At 41.0% G+C, this 24,042-nt stretch overlaps 1 protein-coding gene across 4 annotated transcripts in view; it reads left to right on the plus strand.

The window, feature by feature from the left end:
• Window positions 1-24,042, plus strand: part of slc4a2a (solute carrier family 4 member 2a) — a 34,883-nt gene that overhangs the window by 4,091 nt on the left and 6,750 nt on the right. Inside the window, exons 2-17 of one of the 4 annotated variants that reach the window (XM_046851251.1) lie at window positions 5,173-5,236; window positions 7,563-7,709; window positions 13,559-13,727; window positions 13,900-14,159; window positions 14,254-14,393; window positions 15,395-15,621; window positions 16,142-16,278; window positions 16,443-16,502; window positions 17,828-18,008; window positions 18,119-18,254; window positions 19,272-19,461; window positions 20,600-20,705; window positions 21,493-21,677; window positions 21,903-22,119; window positions 22,275-22,478; window positions 22,632-22,780. In XM_046851251.1, coding sequence (XP_046707207.1) covers window positions 7,653-7,709; window positions 13,559-13,727; window positions 13,900-14,159; window positions 14,254-14,393; window positions 15,395-15,621; window positions 16,142-16,278; window positions 16,443-16,502; window positions 17,828-18,008; window positions 18,119-18,254; window positions 19,272-19,461; window positions 20,600-20,705; window positions 21,493-21,677; window positions 21,903-22,119; window positions 22,275-22,478; window positions 22,632-22,780 — 2,418 coding nt within the window. In that variant the 5' untranslated portion in view covers window positions 5,173-5,236; window positions 7,563-7,652. The remainder of the gene's footprint in view (window positions 1-5,172; window positions 5,237-7,562; window positions 7,710-13,558; window positions 13,728-13,899; window positions 14,160-14,253; window positions 14,394-15,394; window positions 15,622-16,141; window positions 16,279-16,442; window positions 16,503-17,827; window positions 18,009-18,118; window positions 18,255-19,271; window positions 19,462-20,599; window positions 20,706-21,492; window positions 21,678-21,902; window positions 22,120-22,274; window positions 22,479-22,631; window positions 22,781-24,042) is intronic. The other 3 variants (XM_046851252.1, XM_046851253.1, XM_046851254.1) reach the window with 3 other exon arrangements.

Raw genomic sequence — 24,042 nt, forward strand, 5'->3', positions numbered from 1 at the left:
ACCTGCCCACTGGACCCAATCCCTTCCACTATGCTTCAGACCATTATGGAGGGCTTTGGTCCGTCCGTCCAGCCATCCATCCATCCATCCATCCATCCATCCATCCATCCATCCATTATCTTACTGCTCTAGCTTGATTTTATTTAATACATTTAATTTTTTCTAGTAAAAGACTATAGCTTATATGGCCACCAAATCCTCACTGCCACACTCCAAAGCTTTCCCAGAAGCTATAAACACAATCTTTTGCCAAAGCAAGTATACGTACTGTCCCTTCATCCATCTACCCATCCATCTACTAATTAATCCAACCATTCATCCATCCATCCATTCGTCCATCCATCTGTCCTATCATTTTTATCAAGTCTTTCAGGTTTCAACAAGTAATCCAGTCTTGTATTCCCTTCCACTATACTTCAGACCATTATGGAGGACGTCCATCTGTCCGTCCGTCCGTCCATCCATCTCTCTCTCTCTCACTGCTCTAGCTTGATTTATTAATTAATACATTGAGTTTCTCCAGTAAAAGACTATAGCTTATATGGCCACCAAATCCTCACAGCCACACTCCAAAGCTTTCCCAATAGAGTTGCTATGAACACAATCTTTTGCCAAAGCGAGTATACGTACTGGCAGTACAAAAGATGTGCCCCTGATTGTACCTCTCAATAAGTACATTATGTTGGTAACTTAATGTCTGATATAAGAAGATGGTACAAAGGGGTGACCTTTCTTCTCAAAAATTCAACCCATGATGATATTACCATGTTTAGTAGGTATCTTTGACTCTTCTTGACTTGACCCTCCAGAGCTGGACTTGTGCCTAAAGCTAAAAATAGGTTCTTTGTGTGGACTGATTATTCAGTTGGGTACACAACATATTTAATTGATTGAACTCCTTTCAGTCCTGGTTATTTGCAATGCTTATGTGGAAGCTCATGGCCAAATAATGATGTAGTCAAGAGTCTTTGGATGTTTTTTTTTTTTCCCTCGGTGCAGTCTTACCGCCCATGTATTTCGTTTTACGACCGGTCAAATTTCTGGAATGTTTGTAAAACCAGGCCATAATTTAACCCAGGGAGTGTAGAGCTTTGGTTTAGCTTCAAACCCTGAAATAATACCCCTGACATCTTCAAGGATGTCTGAGCATAGACTCTGAATTTAGGCTCATTGATTCTTATTTTTGGTGCGAGTGTGTTAGTTTGTTTAGTCCACAGCAGTGGTTCTCTGCTCCACTTCCCTGCTACGGTCGAAGGTTTTCTTTTGCTTCTGCTTCTGCACCGGATCTAACGAATCGGACGTGTTGTGGGCCAGTTGCAGTTTATCAACAGGAAAAACTTCAAACTGAGAAGGACGTGGGCCTCCTGAGGCTTAAACAGAGTCAGCCAGAGATCGTTCAAAATATCACAAATATCTGGTAATGCTTTAAGTAACAGGTATTCGAACCGCAGGCATTTAAATGTTAACGGTTTAAGGAGTACCGCAGTGTTATACCACGACGTGTTTTTGTCATGTGCTTGCTTATAGAGTTTTTTGTTTTCGAAAACTGCATTGGTTCACCGTTAGTTTTCTGGTTAGCATTTTCAACACGTCATCACTTTCCCCTGCAACTGAACACGTAATGTAGCATGTGCGAGTCTGGCGACAAGCCAAACCGATAAGACACGCTTGTGTCCCGGCTCGCTGATTAAAACGAACATGTTGCACGTTCCTGGAGAATACATCCCAGGTATCTCTTCCGTATTTGCAGTTTAACTCGACCATAAAAAAAAAAAACGAAGCTCGTGGGGAAAAAAGTGAAAACGCTTCACACGTGAGCTATCCTGTCAAAAAAAAAAAACAGACAGGAAACTGCAGGTAAGATGATATTTCAGGTAAGCTGACTTTAGATGGTTCTCCTTTCATCAACATTTTAAACTGTGCTAGAAGGCAACATCATGTATTAGATTTGTGAAGGTATTCAGATCTGACTGTTTTTCTCCCAGGTGACTCTCAGGATTTAAGCTTTCAGTCTACACCATCCTATATTTACTCCACCGAAATCTTTCATCGGCGACATATGAAAACACTTTTGTCCAGCTGTCAGACAGGTTTATTTATATGAACACCACTAAGGCAACACTTTATCCTATAACCAAACATGTTGCAAATAAGACCTTGAAGAACGATGTGTAAATATTATACATTCTTCCTTGACTGGCTCACTGGTTAATAAAAATACTTCTATATGATACTCCAAATATAGAAACTGCTAAATGCTAATGAACTAACTTCTTTATTGGAATTGCCATCTTGGACTGAACCATGTTTAATGAAAGTCTATAGGAGGTCATTTTTGTGCTGTCTCTAGAAAAACAAAAACAAAAAAAGGAAAAAGATGTCAGCTGTAAGTGCTGTAGTATTTCCGTATTTTCTAGAAGATTACGATACATGTTTTTGTCAATCATTTTTTTCCATTCATCTCCTAAATAGCTACAAAGTATTTTGGCTCAGGTCTGTATGGGTTAAACAGCAATAACAGCATCTGATTGGTCGAGACACTTCAGCGCTTCACCGCAGTAGTCGAATCTAATCGGGTCAGTTGGGCTCAAGTGTAGTAAGGAAGCGTTTTATAGCCGTTGACAAGCCATGCTTTATGGAAACGTGTGTTTAGTCAATAAAAGAGAAGTCGCATTTCAAACAATTTGTGTGACTCAATTATCGATTTTCTACGAAAGGGCCAAAAATCTAAATCTAAAATCAAACTTGGTTGAAGGTTGTGGACCAAAACTATATATTGATTTATACATATAAAGTTGGCATGGTTCCTCTAATTTATGATTTCATGATATTTAAAAAAAAAAATGAATAAAAGACCTTTTTGACCTGTTTTTCCAAAATTCTGTGAAACTTCCAAGAGAAACAATCCAATTTATTATGTAATCGAGGTCAATACTTAATTCAAATGGCAATTTCTTCAACTTTTATATATTCCTTTTTATATATTCAAGTCGGACCACTGCGCAAAGTCTTTTCCAGCACATCCCAAAGATTCTCAATGGGGGTAAGGTCTGGACTCTGTGGTGGCCAATCCATGAAAAGGATGTCTCAGGCTCCCTGAACCACTCTTTTACAATTTGAGCCCGATGAATCCTGGCATTGTCATCTTGGAATTTACCTGTGCCATCAGGAAAGGAAAAAATCCATTGATGGAATAACCTGGTTATTCAGTATATTTACTTAGTCAGCTGACCTCATTCTTTGGGCACATAACGTTGATGAACCCAGACCTGAACAACTGCAGCGGCCCCAGATCATAGCACTGCCCCCCCACAGGCTTGTATAGTAGGCACTAGACATGATGGGTGCATCAGTTCAGCCACTTCTCTTCTTACCCTGATTTGCCCATCACTCTGGAACAGAGTAACTCACCAGACCACATGACCTTCTTCCGTTACTCCGGAGTCCGGAGCAAATTGAAGCGACTAGCCTGAAAAGTGGTTTTCTTAAGGCTACACAGCTGATTAGTCCCAATCCCTTGAGTTCCCTTTGCATTGTACCTGTGGAAATGTTCTTACTATTAAACAATTATTTCGACCGCATTTCTTCCTCGAAGATGATGGTTCCTCGCTATCCTTATAGTTTTTAATAATGCGTTGGACAATTCATAACCCAACATCTCCTCAGATGTTTTCTTTGCTTGATGCATGGCAATAATTTGACCCTTCGACCACAGGACGTGTCTTCCGACATGGGTTTTGAATGAATGAGAAGATACTAAGTGCATCAGTTAGGGTTAAATAACTAAGAACATAAACATCCATGCAGTAATTATTCAATAGGAGGCTCTTGCGTATTTGCTAAGTTAGATCCAGGTGGTGACTTTTTTCGGACGGGCAGTGCATGTCCATTTTTGGACATCATTCCACATTTAGTCCATAGTTGATGTTGTAATAACCTCCACTCTTCTGGGAAGATGTTATTCAAAATTTTAGCGCGTTGTTGAGGAGATTTGTGCCATAAATCAGGTACTGCTGAGGGTTAAGGTCGGAGCTCTATAGCAGGCCACTCAAGGTCTTCAATTCTTCCCTATTTAAACCATAACTTCATAGAGCTGGCTTTGTGCCAGAAGAGGTTTAGGTCTCCTAGTTCAAATGAAGGAAATATTTTATTCTACTGCATCCAAATAAATTCTGTACAACTGTTTGCCTCCAACCTTGTGGAAGAACCACATATGTCTGGAAAGTCATGTGTCCTTTTGTCCATATGTTGGTGTGTGTTTGTGTCCCATTTAAGTCAGTAGCAATATTTGAAACCACCTCGTTTCTTGTTGTTTTTTATGTCTAAATTTTGTAAATCAATTTCAGAACTTTAGAAACAAATGGAAAAAAAACAAACAAACAATAAAGTCCCGTGATATAGATCACGTGCTGTCTAAACGTCAGAGGGTTTCTTAATATTGCGTCTTTTTTTTTCTCAGATACAAAAGCTTTCTGTCCTTCCTCGGGCTTCCCGATAAGTTCCACAGATAACAGCGTGATGCTTCTAAATTTGGTGAACATCAAGTACCATCCTTTCTGGGAACACTGAGCGCAATAATTCTAGCAGAATAGCACGTAATGGTCCGCTAGACGCCCCGGGATTAGTAGGATAAACTAGGATTGCGTACGGTCAAAACGCCAGTCGGTAATAACGATAATAGAGCGACGAATGTTTGATTTCCTGCTTATTCACTTCTTAGGAGGACAGTTGGCTTTTTAACTTAATGAAAGGAGCCTTGAGTATCTGATTTGACATTAGGATACTTGTACTGCGTGTGTTTAACGTGTGGGTGGGTGTATGGAGAGCTTTGAAGAGTTTAAGCCTAGAGCCGAGTCATGTAGTCACATGTCTGTCAGAAGGAGGAAGCCTACTTGTGTGTGTGTGTGTGTGTGTGTGTGTGTGTGTGTGTGTGTGGGGGTGGGGGTGGGTTGGTTGGTTGAACAGTGTGCATGTGCATGTGTGTCAGAGTGTTAGGGGTTGTGTGTGGGAATGCGGGGGTGTTGTGTAGGGGCAGGGCATGACACGAGACGAGAAAACACCACTCTTCTCCAATCACATTCTTTTCTCTTCTCTGTCTGCCCCACCCTCTGTCTCTCCCTCTCTTTCTCCCTTGCTTTTTCTCTCCTGCTCCATGCCTGGACGGGATTACAGTAGGCTTGCCATCGCACTACAATGACCGCTGTGCCTGTAGGCTCCCTGCAGTAAGCACTTAAAGGTGAGTTAATTTTTCTATGAGAAATTATTGACTTTGATGCTGTTGGTTCGATTTTCTTTGCATGTATCCAGATGATACTGGTTTCCACAGGCTTGTCTGGTCTGTATTTTTAAGTCCAACAAATTTAAGCTCCACATTTCTGTTCAATGGATATGGAAAAATATTTTTTTGATTTGCCCTTCATTCACAGCCCTTCCTTTCTAACCCAAAAACAAAAAACCTTTCCTGTTTTCTCTGAATTCTGCTTATTTTGCAAGCAAAAAGCCGCTGACGTATGTGGCTGCAGCTGCCACATCTCAGGTTGGACCGCTTTGCTGGTTTAAAGAGACTTTGATTCGGCGCTGTGAGTGCGAGGAATGCGACTCCCTCGTCCTCTATCACATTGCAGGTCCCCAGACTGGCAGCGACATTAGGCACTGCCATTACACGTGAGATCAAAACAACACTGACTCTGGTTTGTTCCTGAGAACTATGGATGAGTCAGCTCTTTTTTTTGGACGAGTTACAAAAATAGTATCGTATTATACTTTTAGAACTTTTGTTTCTTTTGTCATCACTGATAATGGATAAGAAAACGAACTGTAAATGCTTGTCCATGAATTAGCAGGTTTTTGGCACAAGTTGTAACATGGACGTAACTGACACGAGCGAACTGGGGGAGTTTATATTCGTTATCTTAATTGTCAAAAACAAAAGTCATTCATTAGTCATACATGATGACAAAGGAAACGAGGCTTGATTGCAGAAAAGCATCTTAAAGAGCGACTTTTCAAACCGTGAGGTGGATAAGCTTCAAAAGAAGAGAACCATTTCGGTTTCCACTGCTGTCGGCGAAGAACTGGAGTCTGAGGATGCACTGGTTACAAGCTCACCTACAATGGACAGTGAGACTGTATTCAATGTCGCTTCAGATTCCTGTTCTCGGCCGGCAGGAGTGGAAACCGATGTCGTTTTCTTCTTAGTGGCCTCAAGGTGGCGACATGCTTTTTTGCGCACCGTGTTTGTAAATAGCGATTTTCAAACGTAATGATATAGAAACATATTTAAACATGTTTATGATGTTTATGATGCGCTGGATTACTGATCGGAAGGTCTGGGGTTCAAGCCCCGGTATCGCCAAGCTGCCACTCTTGGGCCCTTGAGCAAGGCCCTTAACCCTCTGTGCTCCAGGGGCGCCGTATCATGGCTGACCCTGCGCTCTGACCCCAGTTTCCAAGCAAAACTGGGCTATGTGAAGAACAAATTTCACTGTGCTGTAATGTATATGTGACAAATAAAGGCTATTCATTCATGTTCGTGGTGATTTTGAGCCTCTTTAACTAACTGGTATCTGGAAGGCTCCTCCACCGATTCGTGCGGATTTTACCTTTTGAACACGTCCCAAACTAGTGATTGCTCTCTCTGTAGAGACACCTCTTGCTATATGTTCGTAAAGATGCTCTGCACAGCAACGAAACGAGGAAGCGAGACTCCTGAACTCGATTCCGTAACAAAGAAAAGTACTTGTGCGAACATGACATTTGCTAAGTAAGAGAAGTTTTGAAACCGAAGAAAAATGAAACTATTATTCAATTTGAGCGACGAGGTGCAGAGTCGGAGGAAGTGGATCAGGACTGAAAACACGGAGTTCCTTATGACTTTTGATTCAAAGTAATCGTTTGAGCTGAGCAGATCGATTGGTGATGAACATGTCGCCCGGGGTTAAATAATGCAGTCTTAAGCCTTGATGCATGAAATTATGTAAATTCTTCAAAAATTCAGCTGACTGGATTTTGTTTAGGTGCTCTATCGAGCTCTATTGTGTACCTCGGCTTTCTTTGTAGCTAAATGCGTACCTGATGTTATTTGTGTGCTGGAACGCTACTGTAAGAGCACACCAGTGATTTAGCAAGTGCTTATTCTCTTCTCCTTTCTCTTTGTCTGTGCTATTTACTTAGAATTGGCCTCGGGGTGGATTTTATAGTTGCTCAGCTTCAAAAGACAAATGATTGCTCAGACGTGATGCAATATGTTACCACATGTAATGCCTGGGTCGATTTAACAGGCTGTACTCGGTTTTCTTGAAATCCTTTTTGCCCTTTTGATTACGCTTCAGAGAATCGCAGTGTCATACATTTGACTAATGGTTTAAAGCCTGGCCAAGCAGATGTTAACATCCACAATATCCCAATCCAGCCTGTTTCCTAGAGTTTTCCTAGAAAAAGCTCTCTTTTGAAAGGTCTTTTTTGTTGTAGAAAGTAAACATTGATTCCCCCTAAAGATGCTCCAAACAGATGTTATTTAGATGCGACAAATCGCTAAGTGTTGGTTTGTGTTTTGCTTTCAGGTTATGCTTTCCAAAACCTCCCAGCTGAGTCTGAGCAAAAAAGAAAAAGGCTAATCCCAGGGACACACACCACATTCAACTCACCAAGCCATGAGTGACACTCAGGATAATGGGGACCCCATCGCCACTGCTGGACTGACTGGACACGTAAGTATCTGAAGTTACATTGCTAGTTCACCTCTTTTTGCCTGAATTTACTGATCCCGGTACTGTACTCGATCAAATAGCGACCATCTGTTTGGCTTATCGTTTCATACAGTGTGCCGATTGTAGCGTAGCAGCAATTCAAAGGACTTTTGCGGTTTATTCACTGAGCCAGATATTTAAACAGGAAATTGTCTGTTTAATTGCTCATTGAGGTTCTACCACAGACCTAAATTATATCCCAGGGAAAAATCGTGCTAATTATAGGTATGACTTGGTGCTTGCACGTTATGCCAACATTATGGGTTCCCCTCCTTCACACACAATTTCAGTTTGGTCAGCTGCCAGATTACATGTTCACATAACAGCTACCCGGGGAGGGCGAAGGCTGTGCGAGGCCTCACCTTTTCATGCTTTTTTTAAGTTACGTCACATAGCCACATATCGGTCTTGTTGCCCTCAGAGGATTATCCTATGTAACCTGTTCTGCAGGGTGTTACGGATGTTTTTGATTGGCAGGAAAGTTAGATAGATCGAGACTGTGAGAGAGAGAAACTAAGACTAAACCGGCAGTTCATGGACTGGGTTGGTTCCTTGGCTCCCAGACCCAAATGGCTATTGTGGCTTTGTTGGGATTTGAGCTCACGGTCTCTCGGCAGTCAAGAGCCAATGTCAATGTATTTCAATTTAATTTTAACATATTATTATAGCAGATTGGGTAAGTAACTGTATCCCGCAGTATGCAAAAGACTTAATGATATTTGTCTACAATTATGTTCCTCTAGTTAAGGCTAAGGTCACAAGCTTTCCTGCACAATTCGGAATATCAGGTTTTTTTTTTTGTTTTGCTTCGAGCACATCTTGACCTCTAACATGTAAATCCAAAAGTAACTCATATGCTCTTCTCAGGTTTCCTTTAATCGATTCCCCAGATATCAAGGCGCCATTCCTCCACTGAATAGTCAGATACACTGCCAAACAGTGGATCATGATGATGATGGCATTGAAATCTGTTCGGAAAAATCCTTTTGAATAATATTCTGACTGTTCTTATGAATTAGACCTTTGTATCCTTCTTCTTCTTTTGGCTGCTCCCATTAGGGGTCGATCAGCCGTCTCCATACTACTCCGTCCTCTACATCTGCCTCTTTCAAACCAACTACCTGCATGTCTTCCTTCATCATATCCATTTACCGCCTTGCTGGCCTTCTTCTTATGCTCCTTCCTGGTGGCCTCATCCTCAGCATTCTTCTACCGATATACCCCATGTCGCTCCTCTGCACATGTCCAAACTATTTCAATCGGGCCTCTTTCACTTTGTCCCCAAAATGTCCTACATGCGCTGTTCCTAATTTCTAATCCTAAGTATCCAATAATATTTTCCCCAGTAGGGGCAGAATATTACCTTTTATATCAGTCGTTCAATACTAATCAAAAAAAGGTTTTAGAAAAAAAGTGTAGTTTTGCAAATTTTTCTAGTGTGCAATTTAGCTCCCCCTAGAGAAATTAGCGGCAATACGTGGGAAATGCACCAAGGTCCAAAGGGGCAGGATATTCTCTGCCCCATGTAAAAAAAAAATTTTTTGAGAAGGAACAACAATGGACCGTGACAGGGTTGCCAGATTGGTCTTGTATACATTTAGTCTGCGGCTGCTATTTTAGGTTTACCATCAAAGGCATAACATTGTAAAGAAATATAATTAAAGACTGATTACGGGGCAGATTATGTCCTTCTATCAGAAATGTGTGAAATGCTTGTAAAAAATAAATAAATAAATAAATGTCTACAGTTTATTGGGTTTTTGGATCTGTAATTGGGCTGAAACGTGAGCAATGGTTAACGATATTACATTGAACGTGGTTGTATAGAGAGGTGTGTTTCAAATTGTTTATAATGAGCTGCTGGGGTGTATGCTGGATGACTGTGTGTTGTTGGAAAAGATCAACGGGGTTGAAATAAATTGCATTCGTGTCACTTCAAACTGATAACATGAACACAGCCTAAAGGTTCACACTCAAGTCCTCAATTGTGTTGCCCCAGTGACAAAATATTAGTTGCCCCAGTGACAAATATTAGGTCCGTCCACCGCTCTGGGTGACATGCAATGGTGCAACTGCTACACCCCAGCATTCCAGCGCAGCTTTACTTATTAAAACCAGCTTTGGTTTACCCCGAATAATCTCTGGGCGTAACACAGTAGTGTGTAAGTTTGTGGATATGTGGGGTTTGTGTATAGTTTACTGTATGTGTGTGACTCTGGTGCTTGACAATCTGAAACGACTGGCTGTTGGTTCTTCAGCAGTTACATCTAGGATAATTATGCTTCTTGTTACTATGGTGATGGGGCACTTGTGCGCACACACACGCACACAGTCGGTTTCCCAGAACCGTTTCGCTGCTGGAAGGACATATTATGTGCGCAGCTGGAGCAATATAATGTTACACTAGATTGAGATGCTTTTTGTGACGAATTGTGATGTCCCATACCAGTTGGTGAGATCCTCTGCCAGGAGCAAACGCAGGGGAAAAAAATGTCCTTAATACATATTATGTATGTTTCTAGTCAACATGGGCAGAGAGAACTTTAGACAATATATAGACGAGCCTTTAGTCTCTTTCTGTTAATCAATTTGGTGGATGTAGATTTTCCAGAGCATCCCAGTCTTTAACAAATGAAGCACTAAAGTCCTTCAGGATATGTCAGGACAGTCCTACTTGTATGGGCAGGGGATTATCAAGACCATGAACTTCACCAGAGGATATCATCAATCATATATTTCTAAGTTCTTCTCTATTAGTTGCATTTCTCCCTCTCTGCTTTGGTTTAAGAGTTTTGGGATGACATCATGGACTTGCCCAAGGTGAGTATTATAACCAACCCACGAAGTGCTTAAAAACCGTCATATGATCTAATCTCTCAATGGAAGGTTTCTCAGACAAATCAGGTGTAATTTCAGAGCAACAACTACACCTTTCGGTAGGAACAATCAAGACTACTTCCTGTTTACTCCAGCTTCTGTGTACTTATGAGATCATTTTAAGAATCGGGTTCATCAGTGAGTGGCTAAAATTTAAAGTGTATTTTTTTTTTTTCAAACCACGCTGATATTTGCAGCAGGATGGCGCAGTGGGCAGCTTCGCCGCTTCACCGTACCAGGGTTCTCACTGTGATCCTGATCCGAGATTACTGAGATAACGGCGTCGGCAGAAACACCCTGTACTTTAATCACTTGCGACTTCCTGACTGACGTCATTTTGTTTTTTAAAGGTCTCTTCTTAGAGCGTTGGTCTCGCAAGATTGCTCTGAAGGTCAGCAGCTGTAATAAAGGCCACGGCAAAAGAAAAGGCTTCAGCAGCACGTTTTCAACGAGGCCGTTGTCTCTGAAGTAACGCGATCGCCTCTATTAGGATGAGCTTTGTGTCCCATATTAAAATAGTGTCCAGAACAACACTGAAGCAGCACAGTTTCTGTGGGAAAGAGTAACCCAATACATGAGCTTTGAGAGTTTGGATTGGGGTGCATAGGTGGGGGAGCGTTTTGAAAAACATCTCTGAAACGATGAGAACAAGTGCTGCTCAATGCCAACCCATACCAGGTTTGTTTCCTCAGAACAGGGGTCATCAACCCCCTGGAGTGTGGTTCCAATGCAGATCCAGCGAAGTATCTCAGCTGACTGAACTACTTAAATAAAAAAAAATATTATCTCAGCACCAAGATCAAAAACATCTAGTTCAGCAGTTTTCTAAACATCACCCAGCTTCTGGAGCACATTTTATACTGTTACTGATCCAATCACATGCGTTTATTTAAGTGATAGCTCTTAAATTCGATCAGAGACTGGATACATTGAACCGATAATCTCTCCTGCACAACTGTATGAAGTGATGCTTAAAAGTTGAATGAGGATCGTAGTTTACAACGAATTTGAGAGAAAACACCAAGGAATGCTAGTTTACATGGGCCCTGGTTCTTTCACGAATAAAGAGACGTCGCTGCAAGAACTTTTTTTTGTTGTCCACATCAGATTCTTTTTTGGGACCCTGTATAACAGAATAAGCTTTGGTCGTAATAAGAAGAGAGAGTGATATGAAGAAACGAGGCTGAATTCTTCCTAGCCCAGAGTGTGTAGGCGAGTTTTGAGATTAGCACTGATACAAGAAAGTACTTTATTCAAATACGTTCACACACTTTCATCTTCTGAGATTCGCACTGGATCCCCGCAATGGTGTCAAAGGCGAGCTTCGGGAAGAGGGCGAAGTCCGCAGGAGCCAAATCTGGCGAGTAGGGTGGGTGCGGAAGTGAGATCATGTTGTTTCCGGCGAAACACTCAACAGTGAGAAGAGCTCAGTGACACGGTGGATTAGCTTGCTGTAACTTGCTGTCCATGATAAAATATGGACTGCAGACATGGACCGAATAGTACACAAGACGATGTTTTTTTGGCACACTGATTTATGAAGGTCGGTGCTCCCTGTGACTTTGCATGCATCCTTGTGCTGCCATCTGTTGGCATGGTACAAAACTAGTCAAGAAATATTTTTGATACCACCTCATATTTGCATCAGGCGATTGAACCACCTATTTATATTTTGCAATTTAAATTTTTTTTCCCCCAGTGGGCCTGATATTCTTCAGATATTTTGACTATTATACTTTCATAATTTCTCTCCACCCGAATGCCTTTTGGAGTAGAAACATTGAGCACGCAAAACTAGTTTGCCTTACCACGTCCTTATTGTGTCATCAATGAGACCTTGTGACATAATGCATCGCTCATCACTGATAATCTTATTGTCGAGCACTACGTTTTCACTACACTTCCATCCCATATCAAGAACGGCCGTCACTGGCGCACAGAGATGTAACAACGTCTGCTTTATCTGTATCTGCATTATCAAACTTCAAGGTCCGGTAAAGTCATTAGCACTTTCCTCTTACGAAAGCCAGTCATTTGAAGCATCGGGTATCGTCAATTAATTGCATCTACGGTAGAGTTTAACAGCTTTAACTCCACAGTCATCTGAAGCCAAAAAAAGCACCATGCCCAAGTATTTTAAGTGCTTTTGCAAATGTATGCTCGACAGAGCTGCAGTCAGGGTGCTGAGTCACAGTCGGTGTCTGGAATGTCAGCGAGAAAGGCAGTGTTTAGGACTCGTCCTTGTCCTTGAGCCAATCCCGTCGGTGCGTTTTTAGCACGTCATATCAAGGATGATGAAGAGAAATGACCGTAGAGTTTTTCAGCTTCATCTATTCAGCTGCATGTACAGCCCGTGTATTTTATAATAAAATCCAAGCCTTGTAGACTGAGTGGCTTCATTGGGAGAGAAACTGCAGTATGGTAATTAATAAATGTTTCTCAGCTGCATATTATTTCACACGTGGTCTATAACTTGTACGTTTTTTTTTATTGTTTGAGTTGTTAGACTGCACTCGTTTTGCCTCGAGTAGACATCGTGTCTCCCTCTAGGCTCTGTCTCTGGCAACTACATCTTTAATGGCGTGCATGAGATGCATAAACGTTAGCGATGTGATGCATCGAATTCAAAAAGTGTGCATCATGAAAGTAATACAAGTTGCCATTTGTATCCTGATGCGTTGTTTTTAACATAATTTGCGTCGGTATATCCTGATTTATTTTAATTTGATTATTAGTAGCTGAACTCTGAATTATTTAGAAAGTGACCATAAATTTGTGACCCAACGTTGACTATGCATCGAGATGTGAATCGCATCAGCCCCCATTATAAAGATGTACGTCATTAATATATACTGTATTAGAATCATGCATTGTAATGTGTCTGGAAGCGCAGCCTGAAGTGTCGTTCTTCATGTGTCTGCTCCTCTCCTCAGTCAGCTGCAGTGCCCCTTTCTCCCCGTCGGCATGGTGACGACATCGACGACGAAGACGACGGGGACCTGAATAAGACTCTGGGAGTGCAGCGCTTCCAGCAGATCCTCTCCCCAGCACCGCGTCTACCTCTCGAGCAGCACCGCACCTTCAACCAGGAGGACTTGGAGGGTGAGATCACCAGCAAACTCCAGGAAACTCTCAAGATATCATCAAATGATTTTTCATATTTTTTTGTATAATTTTGTATTATAATACTTTTTTAATGTATGGGTTAATGTTATCCAACAAGTTTGATGAATTTTAGCCACATTAAATATTTATTTTTTGGTGCAATATTCAGGCCACCGTCACTTACCCCTGCATATCCATCAGCCGCTCTCCAAACGGCTGCCCTCTGAGAGCCGGGGGAAGAAGAGCGGGCGCAAGAGGAAGAGTGGGAGGAGGCGGGGCTCAGCCAGCAGTGGCGGAGCTCCAACTATCGAGGAGGATGAACAAGAAGATGACGTAGAGGAGGACCACTGCAGCCCCCAGGATGGAGAAGACAACGCCACCTCACCTACACCTGACACCGACATCGACGCCCATGCTGAGCTAGTACAGGTATTCAAACACTCAAACACACACACACACAGATACACACTCTTACAAAGTGTCACCCTATCCGTGACTCCCCGCTCGTGTTTTTCCTTCACAGTTCTTTGTGTGTGATGAAGACTCCAACGGCACTACTGTGGTCAGAAATAACCAGAACACTCCGTCTCGTCCGCTCTCCATTGTCCCGGAGTCGGCCCTACACAAGAGCAGCACCAGCCCCGAGGACGCCACTACAACCGAGTGAGTAAATTCAATGAAGTGACAGTATGAATAAAAACAAAGTAAATATATACTTGATAAAATATTACTCCACTTTCACTTAAAAAGTATAAGTACAAAATTATTTACCTTCAAATGTTCTTTAGCATCCAAAGTACTCAGTTCAGGTTATGTGAAAAGACTCTGTTCTTCTCTTAGCACACAGATGTATTAATAGAATGATATTAATGAATCACTGATATCTATTAACAATCAATCAAGAGTCCAAAAACCTTGAATCTGAACAATTTTCTTTCAGAACCAAATAAAATAACAGGATTTGTGAGCAGTTTATTCAAGGTTTATTTGGATTATTCTCGAAAGGTTAATGCTTACTGTCAAAAGTGGATCGCTGCGTGTTTGACCAGATACATTTTTATCCGTTCATAAATAAAAAGGAACGATTGAATTTGCAAAATGTAGTTGAGTAAAAAGGATGAAATTTGACTTTGAAATGTAGTGAAGCAAAAGTTTCTCAATTTGGAAAAACTTCAGTAAAGTACAGATACGTGACAAATTACATTTACTTCTTTACTGTCCACCACTGGCTGTTTTACATGAAATATGTAGAACAGAAAGAGATTGAGAGCAATTACTAATAGATGTTTTTAAAAAATGTCCTCAATGTTCACATTCCACAATCTCTCTCTCTTTTTTTTTTTTTTTTAACTGGCTGCCATTTCCACACTTTCCACATTTCACATGAATTCACACCAAAGATTGTTTTCTTCAGGTTCGGCCCTATCCCTAGCATGACCTAGCCTGTAACCCAGTTGATTAAATGGAGACACTGTGTTAATAGTGTTGAAATGACTTATTTGTTTATGCAAATTGTTGAACCGCAGGAGTGGGCGTGGTTCGGGGGCCTTGCGCACAGCTCCATCTGCAGCCTCATGCTCTGGCCTCGTTCACATCTGCATTTACATGTATTGTATTTTCCGAATAATCAGTCTCGCTGTCTGTGTCTTTGTCGTTTGTTGAAGTATCGACGGCGCGTGTCTCCAGCCCAATGGCAGGACGGCGTCCATTCCGTCGGTGTACCCGCTCGTGTCTCCCGACGCCAGCTCGAGGTTGGCGCGTAGCTACGACCTGCAGGAGCGCCGGCGCACGGGAGACGTGACGGCCACCGAACTGGCCCACTACCAACACATGCCGACCGACGAAAGCGAGGCACAGATGCTGGCCACCGTCGACCTGGACGGCATGAAGAGTAAGTGGTACGCGTGTGCGTGAAAGACGTCACGTTTTGTGATCAGATCGTCTCATACATTCTGTGGGACGGCTGTTGTTCTCTCGTTGCCATCTGACCTGTTTGTTCATATTAACACAAAAGCTTGTTTGATCTGCTTGTTGTTTTTTTGGGGAATAAACAACAATGTTTTCAGTTTGTCTGACGATTATTTGGCAGCGATTCAGGAATTCGGGCAATTTGTGAGCATGTGAAGCTTCCCACACCGATACACACTTCCATCACTTTTTGTATTGTTTCTGCTAGTGTGTGTGTGTGTGTGAGACAGAGAGAGAGGAAGGGAGGGACAGAATAAAAACCGAGTGCCACAAACAATAATTTTGACTCAGAAGACTGAGAGCTCAGATGATCTGCAGTTTTAGCTGGTTTATGTATGCAGCTCCATTACCCAAGCTTGGTTATGTATTATTAATTTAACCTTTTCAGGCACGTGGTCATGTTGCACTCTTCTTCTTACGATCGCTCACTCTGGATCTTTCAGGTCACCGCTTTGAGGATGTCCCCGGCGTGCGGCGTCACCTGGTCAGGAAGTGCAGTAAAGGGCAGGTGGTTCGTATCAGCAAGGACCACAAAGAGCCGAGCGGCCGCAGCCGCAAGCTGGACAGGACCCCGCACGAGGTAAGTCCCTCTTCTGTGTGTATGGGTTTTCTAAAGGAAGTCAAAGTAAGAGGCAGGATTTCCTCGACTTTTCATCGTGTAGTGAGGATAAGTGAGGAAAGTGAAAAGGCTTTTCTCAGGCTCCTGTGTTTTTTATTTTTGTATTTCATTTATTTATGAATCAGAGGAGGTTGTTGAGTCACGCAGCAGACTACAGAAGGACCCACAAGGTCCAGCAGCTTCAGGTACGGCTGCTTAGAGCACGTTTGTGTGGTTTGGGACACCACCGATTTTTGCTTAGGCTTGTGCACGTTTAGTTTTACAAATTCGCTTCTAACATCACACCTTCATTTTCCTGTTTGTTGTGTGCATTTTTTCACAGCACGCAGAGTGATGCTGTGTTTAATAGCAGTTCAATTTATATTTTAGATAAATTCTGTATATATATTTTTTAGCTTTGCATCTCACAGAACCCTCCTGTATGCAAATGAGCACTTTTTATCCACCGATAATTGATTTACTATGTTCCATGAGTTTTCTAAACAAATATTTTTGGATGAGCTTCAATCAATTGTGGCTTTTGGGAGTGGGGAAAAAAAAGAAATATATTTGCCAAAGTAATAAAGTGTTGACAGTATATTGTGAAATAATGTTATGGGGTTCACCAATTGCTTTAATGTGCTGCAGGTTTTATTATTATTATTATTACTAATATAATATTAGAATCGAGTGCAAAAGTTTGTATACCCCTCAAAGAAAATCAGTTAATAGCAATAACTGTATGGGGTTTTTTTTTTTCCAGTGTGTTTATCATCCCCGGATCGATATTTCCACCGTCTTGATATACACTATATGGACAAATGTTTGTGGACACCTGACCATAAGTCATACGCAGTCAGCTTTCCAATTTATTCTAAAGGTGTTCAATAGGGTTGAGGTCAAAGCTCCATAGCAGGCCATTCAAGAGCTTCCAATCCCGTGTACAGCGTTTCTTCATGGAGCTCATTTTGTGCACAGTGGCATTAAAATAGAGGAACCGGTTTGGGTCTCCAACTTCAAGTAAAAAGTTCATGCTACCACTTCCAGACATCATATACAATTTTGTGGCTTTAGCTTTGGGTTAGCTCAGGTGTCCCAATACTTTTTGTCCATTTAGTGTATCAAAAATCTGCCTCCTGCTGCCACATTCAAATTAGGATCTGGTTGATTCTTGGTGCAGAACACACCTGCAATTCATTTTAATGTTCTGTAATTGTAGTTGGATATAACTGTGGATATATGGATAAAACTTGTACATATTTTACTTTCGGTGGTAAGGGAAATCATTAGAAATCTAAGAAATCATTAGTTGTAAACAGTTGCCTGTCTACAGTATGTGCATGCGTGTGTTTATCGGTTTGGTTTTGTTTTTTTGCAACGAACGCATAAATCTCACTAGGATTGTTCTTTAAATGTGTAAATATATGCAATATAACAAGAAAAAGGAAAATGAACTCTGTCTATACAGAATTGTATTGGTATGTTAATATTTCAGTTGTGCTTAAGCGTGAAAGCCTGTGTTCGCTCTCAGGTGTTTGTGGAGCTGAACGAGTTGCTGATGGATAAGAACCAGGAGATGCAGTGGAGAGAGACGGCTCGCTGGATCAAGTTCGAGGAGGACGTGGAGGAGGAAACGGACCGCTGGGGGAAACCACACGTTGCCTCGCTGTCATTCCGCAGCCTGCTGGAGCTGCGTAGGACAATCTCACACGGTTAGCGCACACACACGTACAAACGTATTTACATAAGCATATTGATTACAGCTATAGATAAATACCGTGGTCCTGTCCCTCCGATTCATGCTGATTGTGTATATGGCCAGGTGTCGTACTGCTGGACCTGGACCAGAGGACCCTGCCTGGCATCGCTCATCAGGTGGTGGAACAGATGATCATCTCCGACCAGATCCGAGCTGAAGACAGAGCTAACGTGCTTCGAGCACTGCTGCTTAAACACAGGTCAGCACACACTATTCCAGAATTATGGGCCCTACAACTGATGGCAGAACTACTAGTTTTTAAATGCTGCATATAACGATTGCTTGTGACTGAGACCTGGAAAAATTCCACTAAAATGACATACTGTTTGGCGGGGGTTCAAGCACTGAAGGAGTGTAGTTACCCTATTATTCTATCTATTCATTTTTTTCTTTTTTTTCTGACTAGGGTGTTTATAGAAATAATATAAAATTTGGCAAAATTATTGTGGAGGGTTTAAGTGTACCCTATGATTTCAGTTTAATAAATTCGATTTTCAAGGTTATCTAAATAAAATGTGGTGGTGTTTATTTATATTTATTTTTATAATTTTTTTTTTTTTATAATTCATTTTATAATTCCCTGAAGTGAACACAGACCAGCATCTGAAAAAGTCGATCATCTTGTAATTTGTTCTTACCTCTTTTTCTAGAAATCTTCTACACAAGCATGTAGTTTGATTTTGTGTTGCGAAAAAAACATTCCTGGAACTGGATAATCAGAATTGCGAAATGCTAAATGTATTTTATTAACATTGTAAGTCTTTCACTGGCCATATGATTAGAGGCTTATACTTCTGTACATATGTATGTTAATAACCTATTCATGTTTGTGTACATTTAAATATAAGATGTTCGGCTTAGGGATCGATTGCCTGAAATTGATTTTAAAACCAAAGCTGGTTTATATGGTTCTAATGCTAGTGGTCCTGTAGAAAATGTACCCTTTTTATACCAAAATGGCACAAATTGAAATACAGAGGAGCTCACAAACCAAGAAGCAATACCCTGCAAATCAAGCAGCATCCTAGTGTATGTGGGATGTGTGTAGATATCAGACTTCTGCTAGCTTTATGTTGAATAATATATCAGCAACAATGGAAAAAAAAAATTTACTCAGAAGGTCCAGATGTGCAGTATAATTAGCACGTCAAGAGTTGTGCAGTTTACGTAATACTGTAATGCTGCCATCATGACTGAACGTCTTCTCTCATTTCAGTCACCCGAGTGATGGGAAGGAGCACAGTTCATTCAACAGGAACATCTCAGCAGCCAGCCTCACCTCTCTGATGCCTCATCACCATAGCAACAACCATATCGCCCATCCAGAACCTTCTGCTGCTGACCCGCTCATAGCAGGGACCACAGAACCTGACTCCCACCTTTTTGTCGACATCGACAAGACTGAAGTACAGCATGTAGTTTGGTTCTGTATTTGTCACTGTGTTTGATGCACACGTGTCGATCTGTATTAGGGATGCGCATCTCCGTAACAGATTTACATTTTGATGATACAATACATTAAAAATACTCCGCTACCGATGGGATACGATTCACCCCATTACAATGGCGTGTGACCCAATTCCAATATGATTCGAGACACTGCGATTCAATGCACTACGATACAATGGATAAAAATATGTTATGTAATTTAATGTGGTACAGACTTTTATTTCTTTGGCTCAGATAAACCGCAAATCATTTTACAACCAGACCTTTGTAGTGCAGAAAAAGATGAATTGAAATCAGATCTTTTCCTGTTCTGCTCTACCTCTGCCATGTTAATCTCTTTTCTACGTGAGCCTCAGGACACGCCTCGAAACAGTTTAGCGCGGAGAAATCAACCTATATAGAAAATATTGGTCACACAATTTAGGTCACTTTCTAAATAATAATACTGATACTAATAATTACATATAAATAAAAAGTTTTTTACCGATGCAAATATGTTTTAAAAACGATGCATCTTGATTAGGGCCATCAATCAATTAAAATATTTAATCGCAAATAATCGCACGATCGGTACGAGTTAACTCACGATTAATCGCACATTTTTTATCTGTTCTTAATGTACTTTAAATTAATACTTTTTTTTTTTTTTTTTTTTTAATACTTTAAACAACATAGGCACGAACAAATATATTCTTGTAAATGTTTTTTCTAATAATTGTGGCGTTTAAAATCGTGTAAAACATCAGGACACCAAACGGGACCTTTTGCTACGTTTCCACACGGACAGTTTTAATTGGCGGATTTTGGTGCTTGGTTTGAGACTTTGGCGCATTAGTAAAACAAATGTTATAAATAAAAAATTGTTGCGTCATATATATTTTTTATAAAAAATTGTCAAACAGAAACGCACACTGCATTAATGGTGCGTTAATAAAATTTGATTGCAGTTAAAAAGGAATTTGCATTAACGTGCTATTAAAGTGCACGCTTGTATCTGATGCACACTTTTTTTTAATCATTGCAAAACAATTTTTGCTAATCATTGAATCTTACCAGCTTGAATCTGTATATAAGATGTCCTCTGTGTTTCTACAGAAAGACAGTTCTCTAGTGCTGGGCTTGCACAAATCCAAATCTAAGCACGAGCTCAAGCTCCTGGAAAAGATCCCGGAAAATGCAGAAGCCACCGTCGTGCTCGTGGGTGAGTTGACTTTCACAGGGCGAGCTGACGATTATGTTCCAATAACGGCATGTCCTGAAGTGTTTCATTCCTCTTATACCACAGTTTTGTCAACGGATTTAATGTTGTGAAGTTTTTGAAGTTATAAAGTCCTCCATTGTGAGAGTCTGTGTTTCATAGTAAGATATAAAGTCATCCTCTATGAGAACATTAAACCAAGAAAATTTCTTCTTTCACATGCTATAAAAGAGGTTTAAAGCATCTTAGTGCTGCTTTGTAATTTAATTTTATTTTTGTTGTCCCTTCTTCTTTTGTTATTCACTTTTTGTATTATATTTGTTTTTGCAGTATTTTATTCCTGGGTTTTTGACATGCAGTTAATTTGCCATTATTTACACTTTTATACTTGTTATTGTAATTGTTTTTTTCTTAATGTCATTAGTAGTTTTTGCTTCCTTTATTGTTTAGGTGGAGGCTTTAAATCAGCCCTTTTGGGTTTTCTGTCTCTCCCTGCACAGCATATGGATTGTACATTTTGTTTTACATTGTATATATTTTATTCTTGTTCAAAATAAAATATATAAATAATAATAATAATAATAATAATAATAAAACATTTAACCAAATATATTAAATGAAAAGTGAGTAAACTCAATATTATAATATACAGAAAAATATTAAATAGTTTGTCATTTGAACTGGGGTTTAAAATATTTTATATATATTTTATTAAAATATTTTTATTTATTAAAATATTTGTGGTTTATTTATTTTTTTTTTTGCCTGGTCTAAATGTTCATCTCCACAGGCAGAGTCGACTTCCTGGACCAGCCGTCTATGGCTTTCGTGCGCCTGCAGGAGGCGGTGTTGCTGGAGTCGGTGCTGGAGGTGCCGATACCAGTGCGTTTCATGTTCGTCCTCCTCGGCCCGCCCATCGCTAACATGGACTACCACCAAATCGGACGCTCCATATCCACCCTGATGTCCGACAAAGTAAGCTAAGTGAAATCGCGCTGACTGCACAGAGGGAAATCAATTTGGAACTTGGCCCAGACTGTGTGACTGCTTTCGAGTGCATTTCAAAAACAAGACCGACAGATTAATAATAACCGACAGTTTTTATAATAACTATGCAAATAAGTAAAAACTAAATAAAACTCGACTTTCGTTTGTACTACAATACGATTTTTAACCAGCTGTTGTGTTTTATCTTGACAGCAATTTCACGAGGCAGCATATTTGGCGGATGAGCGCGGGGACCTGCTGACAGCCATCAACAGCTTCCTGGACTGCAGTATCGTGCTTCCTCCGTCCGAGGTAGGAGGTGACGAGCTGTTGCACTCGGTGGCTCGATTCCAGCGAGAGATGCTGCGCAAGAGACACGAGCAAGAGGTCAAATTGCAGTCCAAGGAACCCAAGAGACCAGAGGACGAGGGTATAAATATAATACATGCAATTTATACACAATTTATTTGTGAAGAAAACCTATTATGAATTCATGTATAATATTATTAATTTAGCTTATTATACATATTTAGTCATTTGATCTCAGTCTTTTCTCTCATTGTCTACGCCTGTGCTTTTGTGCAGCTCTTTTGCCCCCAAGTAAACCCGTAGAAGACCCCCTGCGCAGGACGGGGCGCCCGTTTGGCGGGGCGATACGAGACGCAAAGAACCGCTACCCCAAATACCTCAGCGACTTCAAGGATGCCCTCAACCCTCAGTGCATGGCTGCTGTCATATTCATTTATTTTGCTGCCCTCTCACCTGCTATTACATTTGGAGGACTGTTGGGTCAGTTGATGCCTGGGATGCTTGTTTTGTTTGTGTGCTTGTTCATTTATTCACTTGCTCCTTGCCTTTGTTACTGAAAGAACCCAACAGTGAAATTCAGATATCACTGTGTATGCTTAATGAGGTGGTCTTTTTCATTCATCCCTCTTGTAGGTGATAAGACTGATGGCTTGATGGGTGTGTCAGAATTAATCGTGGCCACTGCAGTACAGGGGGCTTTGTTTTGTTTACTTGGAGCTCAGCCCCTTCTAGTGGTTGGCTTTTCTGGACCCTTGTTAGTGTTTGAAGAGGCGTTCTTTTCTGTGAGTATATTTTTTTGTATCTATCAATTTAACAGCTATATTCTGTGTATGCGCATGCAATCTGCATCGATAGTTGATTGCTGGAACTATCAGCTGAATGCAAAAATCCATTCCGATAGTTTTTCCGGGTTGCTGGAGCGGCTGAGAAGGGCCGCCGTCTTTACGAGAGCGGCCTCTAGAGGCAAACCACCGACACCACGTGCTGTTTGTTTATACACAGGAGTTTTATATTTATTTATTTATTTAATTTAGCACATATTAATGCTTCAGTCCTTTTTTTTCTTTTTATTTAAATTTTTGTATCCATTTTAAAAAGTCATTTATGCCTCAACCATGACTCAGCCACTTCTAGCAAGTTCTCTGCACTCCATTTCCTCCCTGTTTGCACCTGCTGCTACTTTTGGATCTCTAGACTCTCTGTATTGCCGACTCTCTATACTGCTTAGGCTGCTAACCAGGAGTTGCAGAATATTACTGGTGCTGTATAAAGCAGCACTGTTCAGGCTTTGTGGTAGACCAAGCCACCTTCGCAGATATCTACTTATTCTGTTCCTTAAGGGCCTTAAGGGTTGTTATAGGCATTTCATACAATGGCAACAGGATCGGGACAGGAGACTATGCTAGTAAATCCAGGCCTTAAACTTTCCTGGAAGACCTGATTTGTCTACCTTACTGAGCCAAAATTGAGCTCCTTACTGGCTTTCTGGATAAAAGTAGAATCCTTAAGGCTACAGTTAAACAGCTTACCAAGGCTTTGGTACAGCCAGTAATAATGCCTTGCTCTAGCCGATGGCAGTCTGATGTACCTGACCCAGTGGTGACTCTTATCCTGAAGTTGCTGCAATAGTCCAGGATTAGGTCCACGATTTTGTTAGGAACATGATGTCACTGGAGGGTGAGCAAAATGAGATTGTGAGGTATGGATACATACACATTAGCAAGGTCCAACAATAATACAGTAAGGTCTCCTCTAACTTCATGAGCCTCCTTAACTGAAGATCATCTTGCCTTTAACACTTTACAGTGAGATGACTTTAAACTGGCCGATGCCCTTTGAATTTTCTTCCTTGGGAATCCATACACCATCTGCACTGCTTAGCAACTTTTTCACAGGTGATGAAGCAGCTGCGGGTTTATACACAATGTATAGAACTCTGCTAGGCCCTAGAGTAGAGGCTGATCTGGCTCTTTTCACCACCTCCTGAACCTCTGTCCAGCTCAGCTCCCTCATAGCAAACTGAAATTTTTGTGGGCTTATGAGG

This window comes from Silurus meridionalis, chromosome 6, assembly GCF_014805685.1.
Source record: "Silurus meridionalis isolate SWU-2019-XX chromosome 6, ASM1480568v1, whole genome shotgun sequence".
Taxonomy (NCBI): domain Eukaryota; kingdom Metazoa; phylum Chordata; class Actinopteri; order Siluriformes; family Siluridae; genus Silurus; species Silurus meridionalis.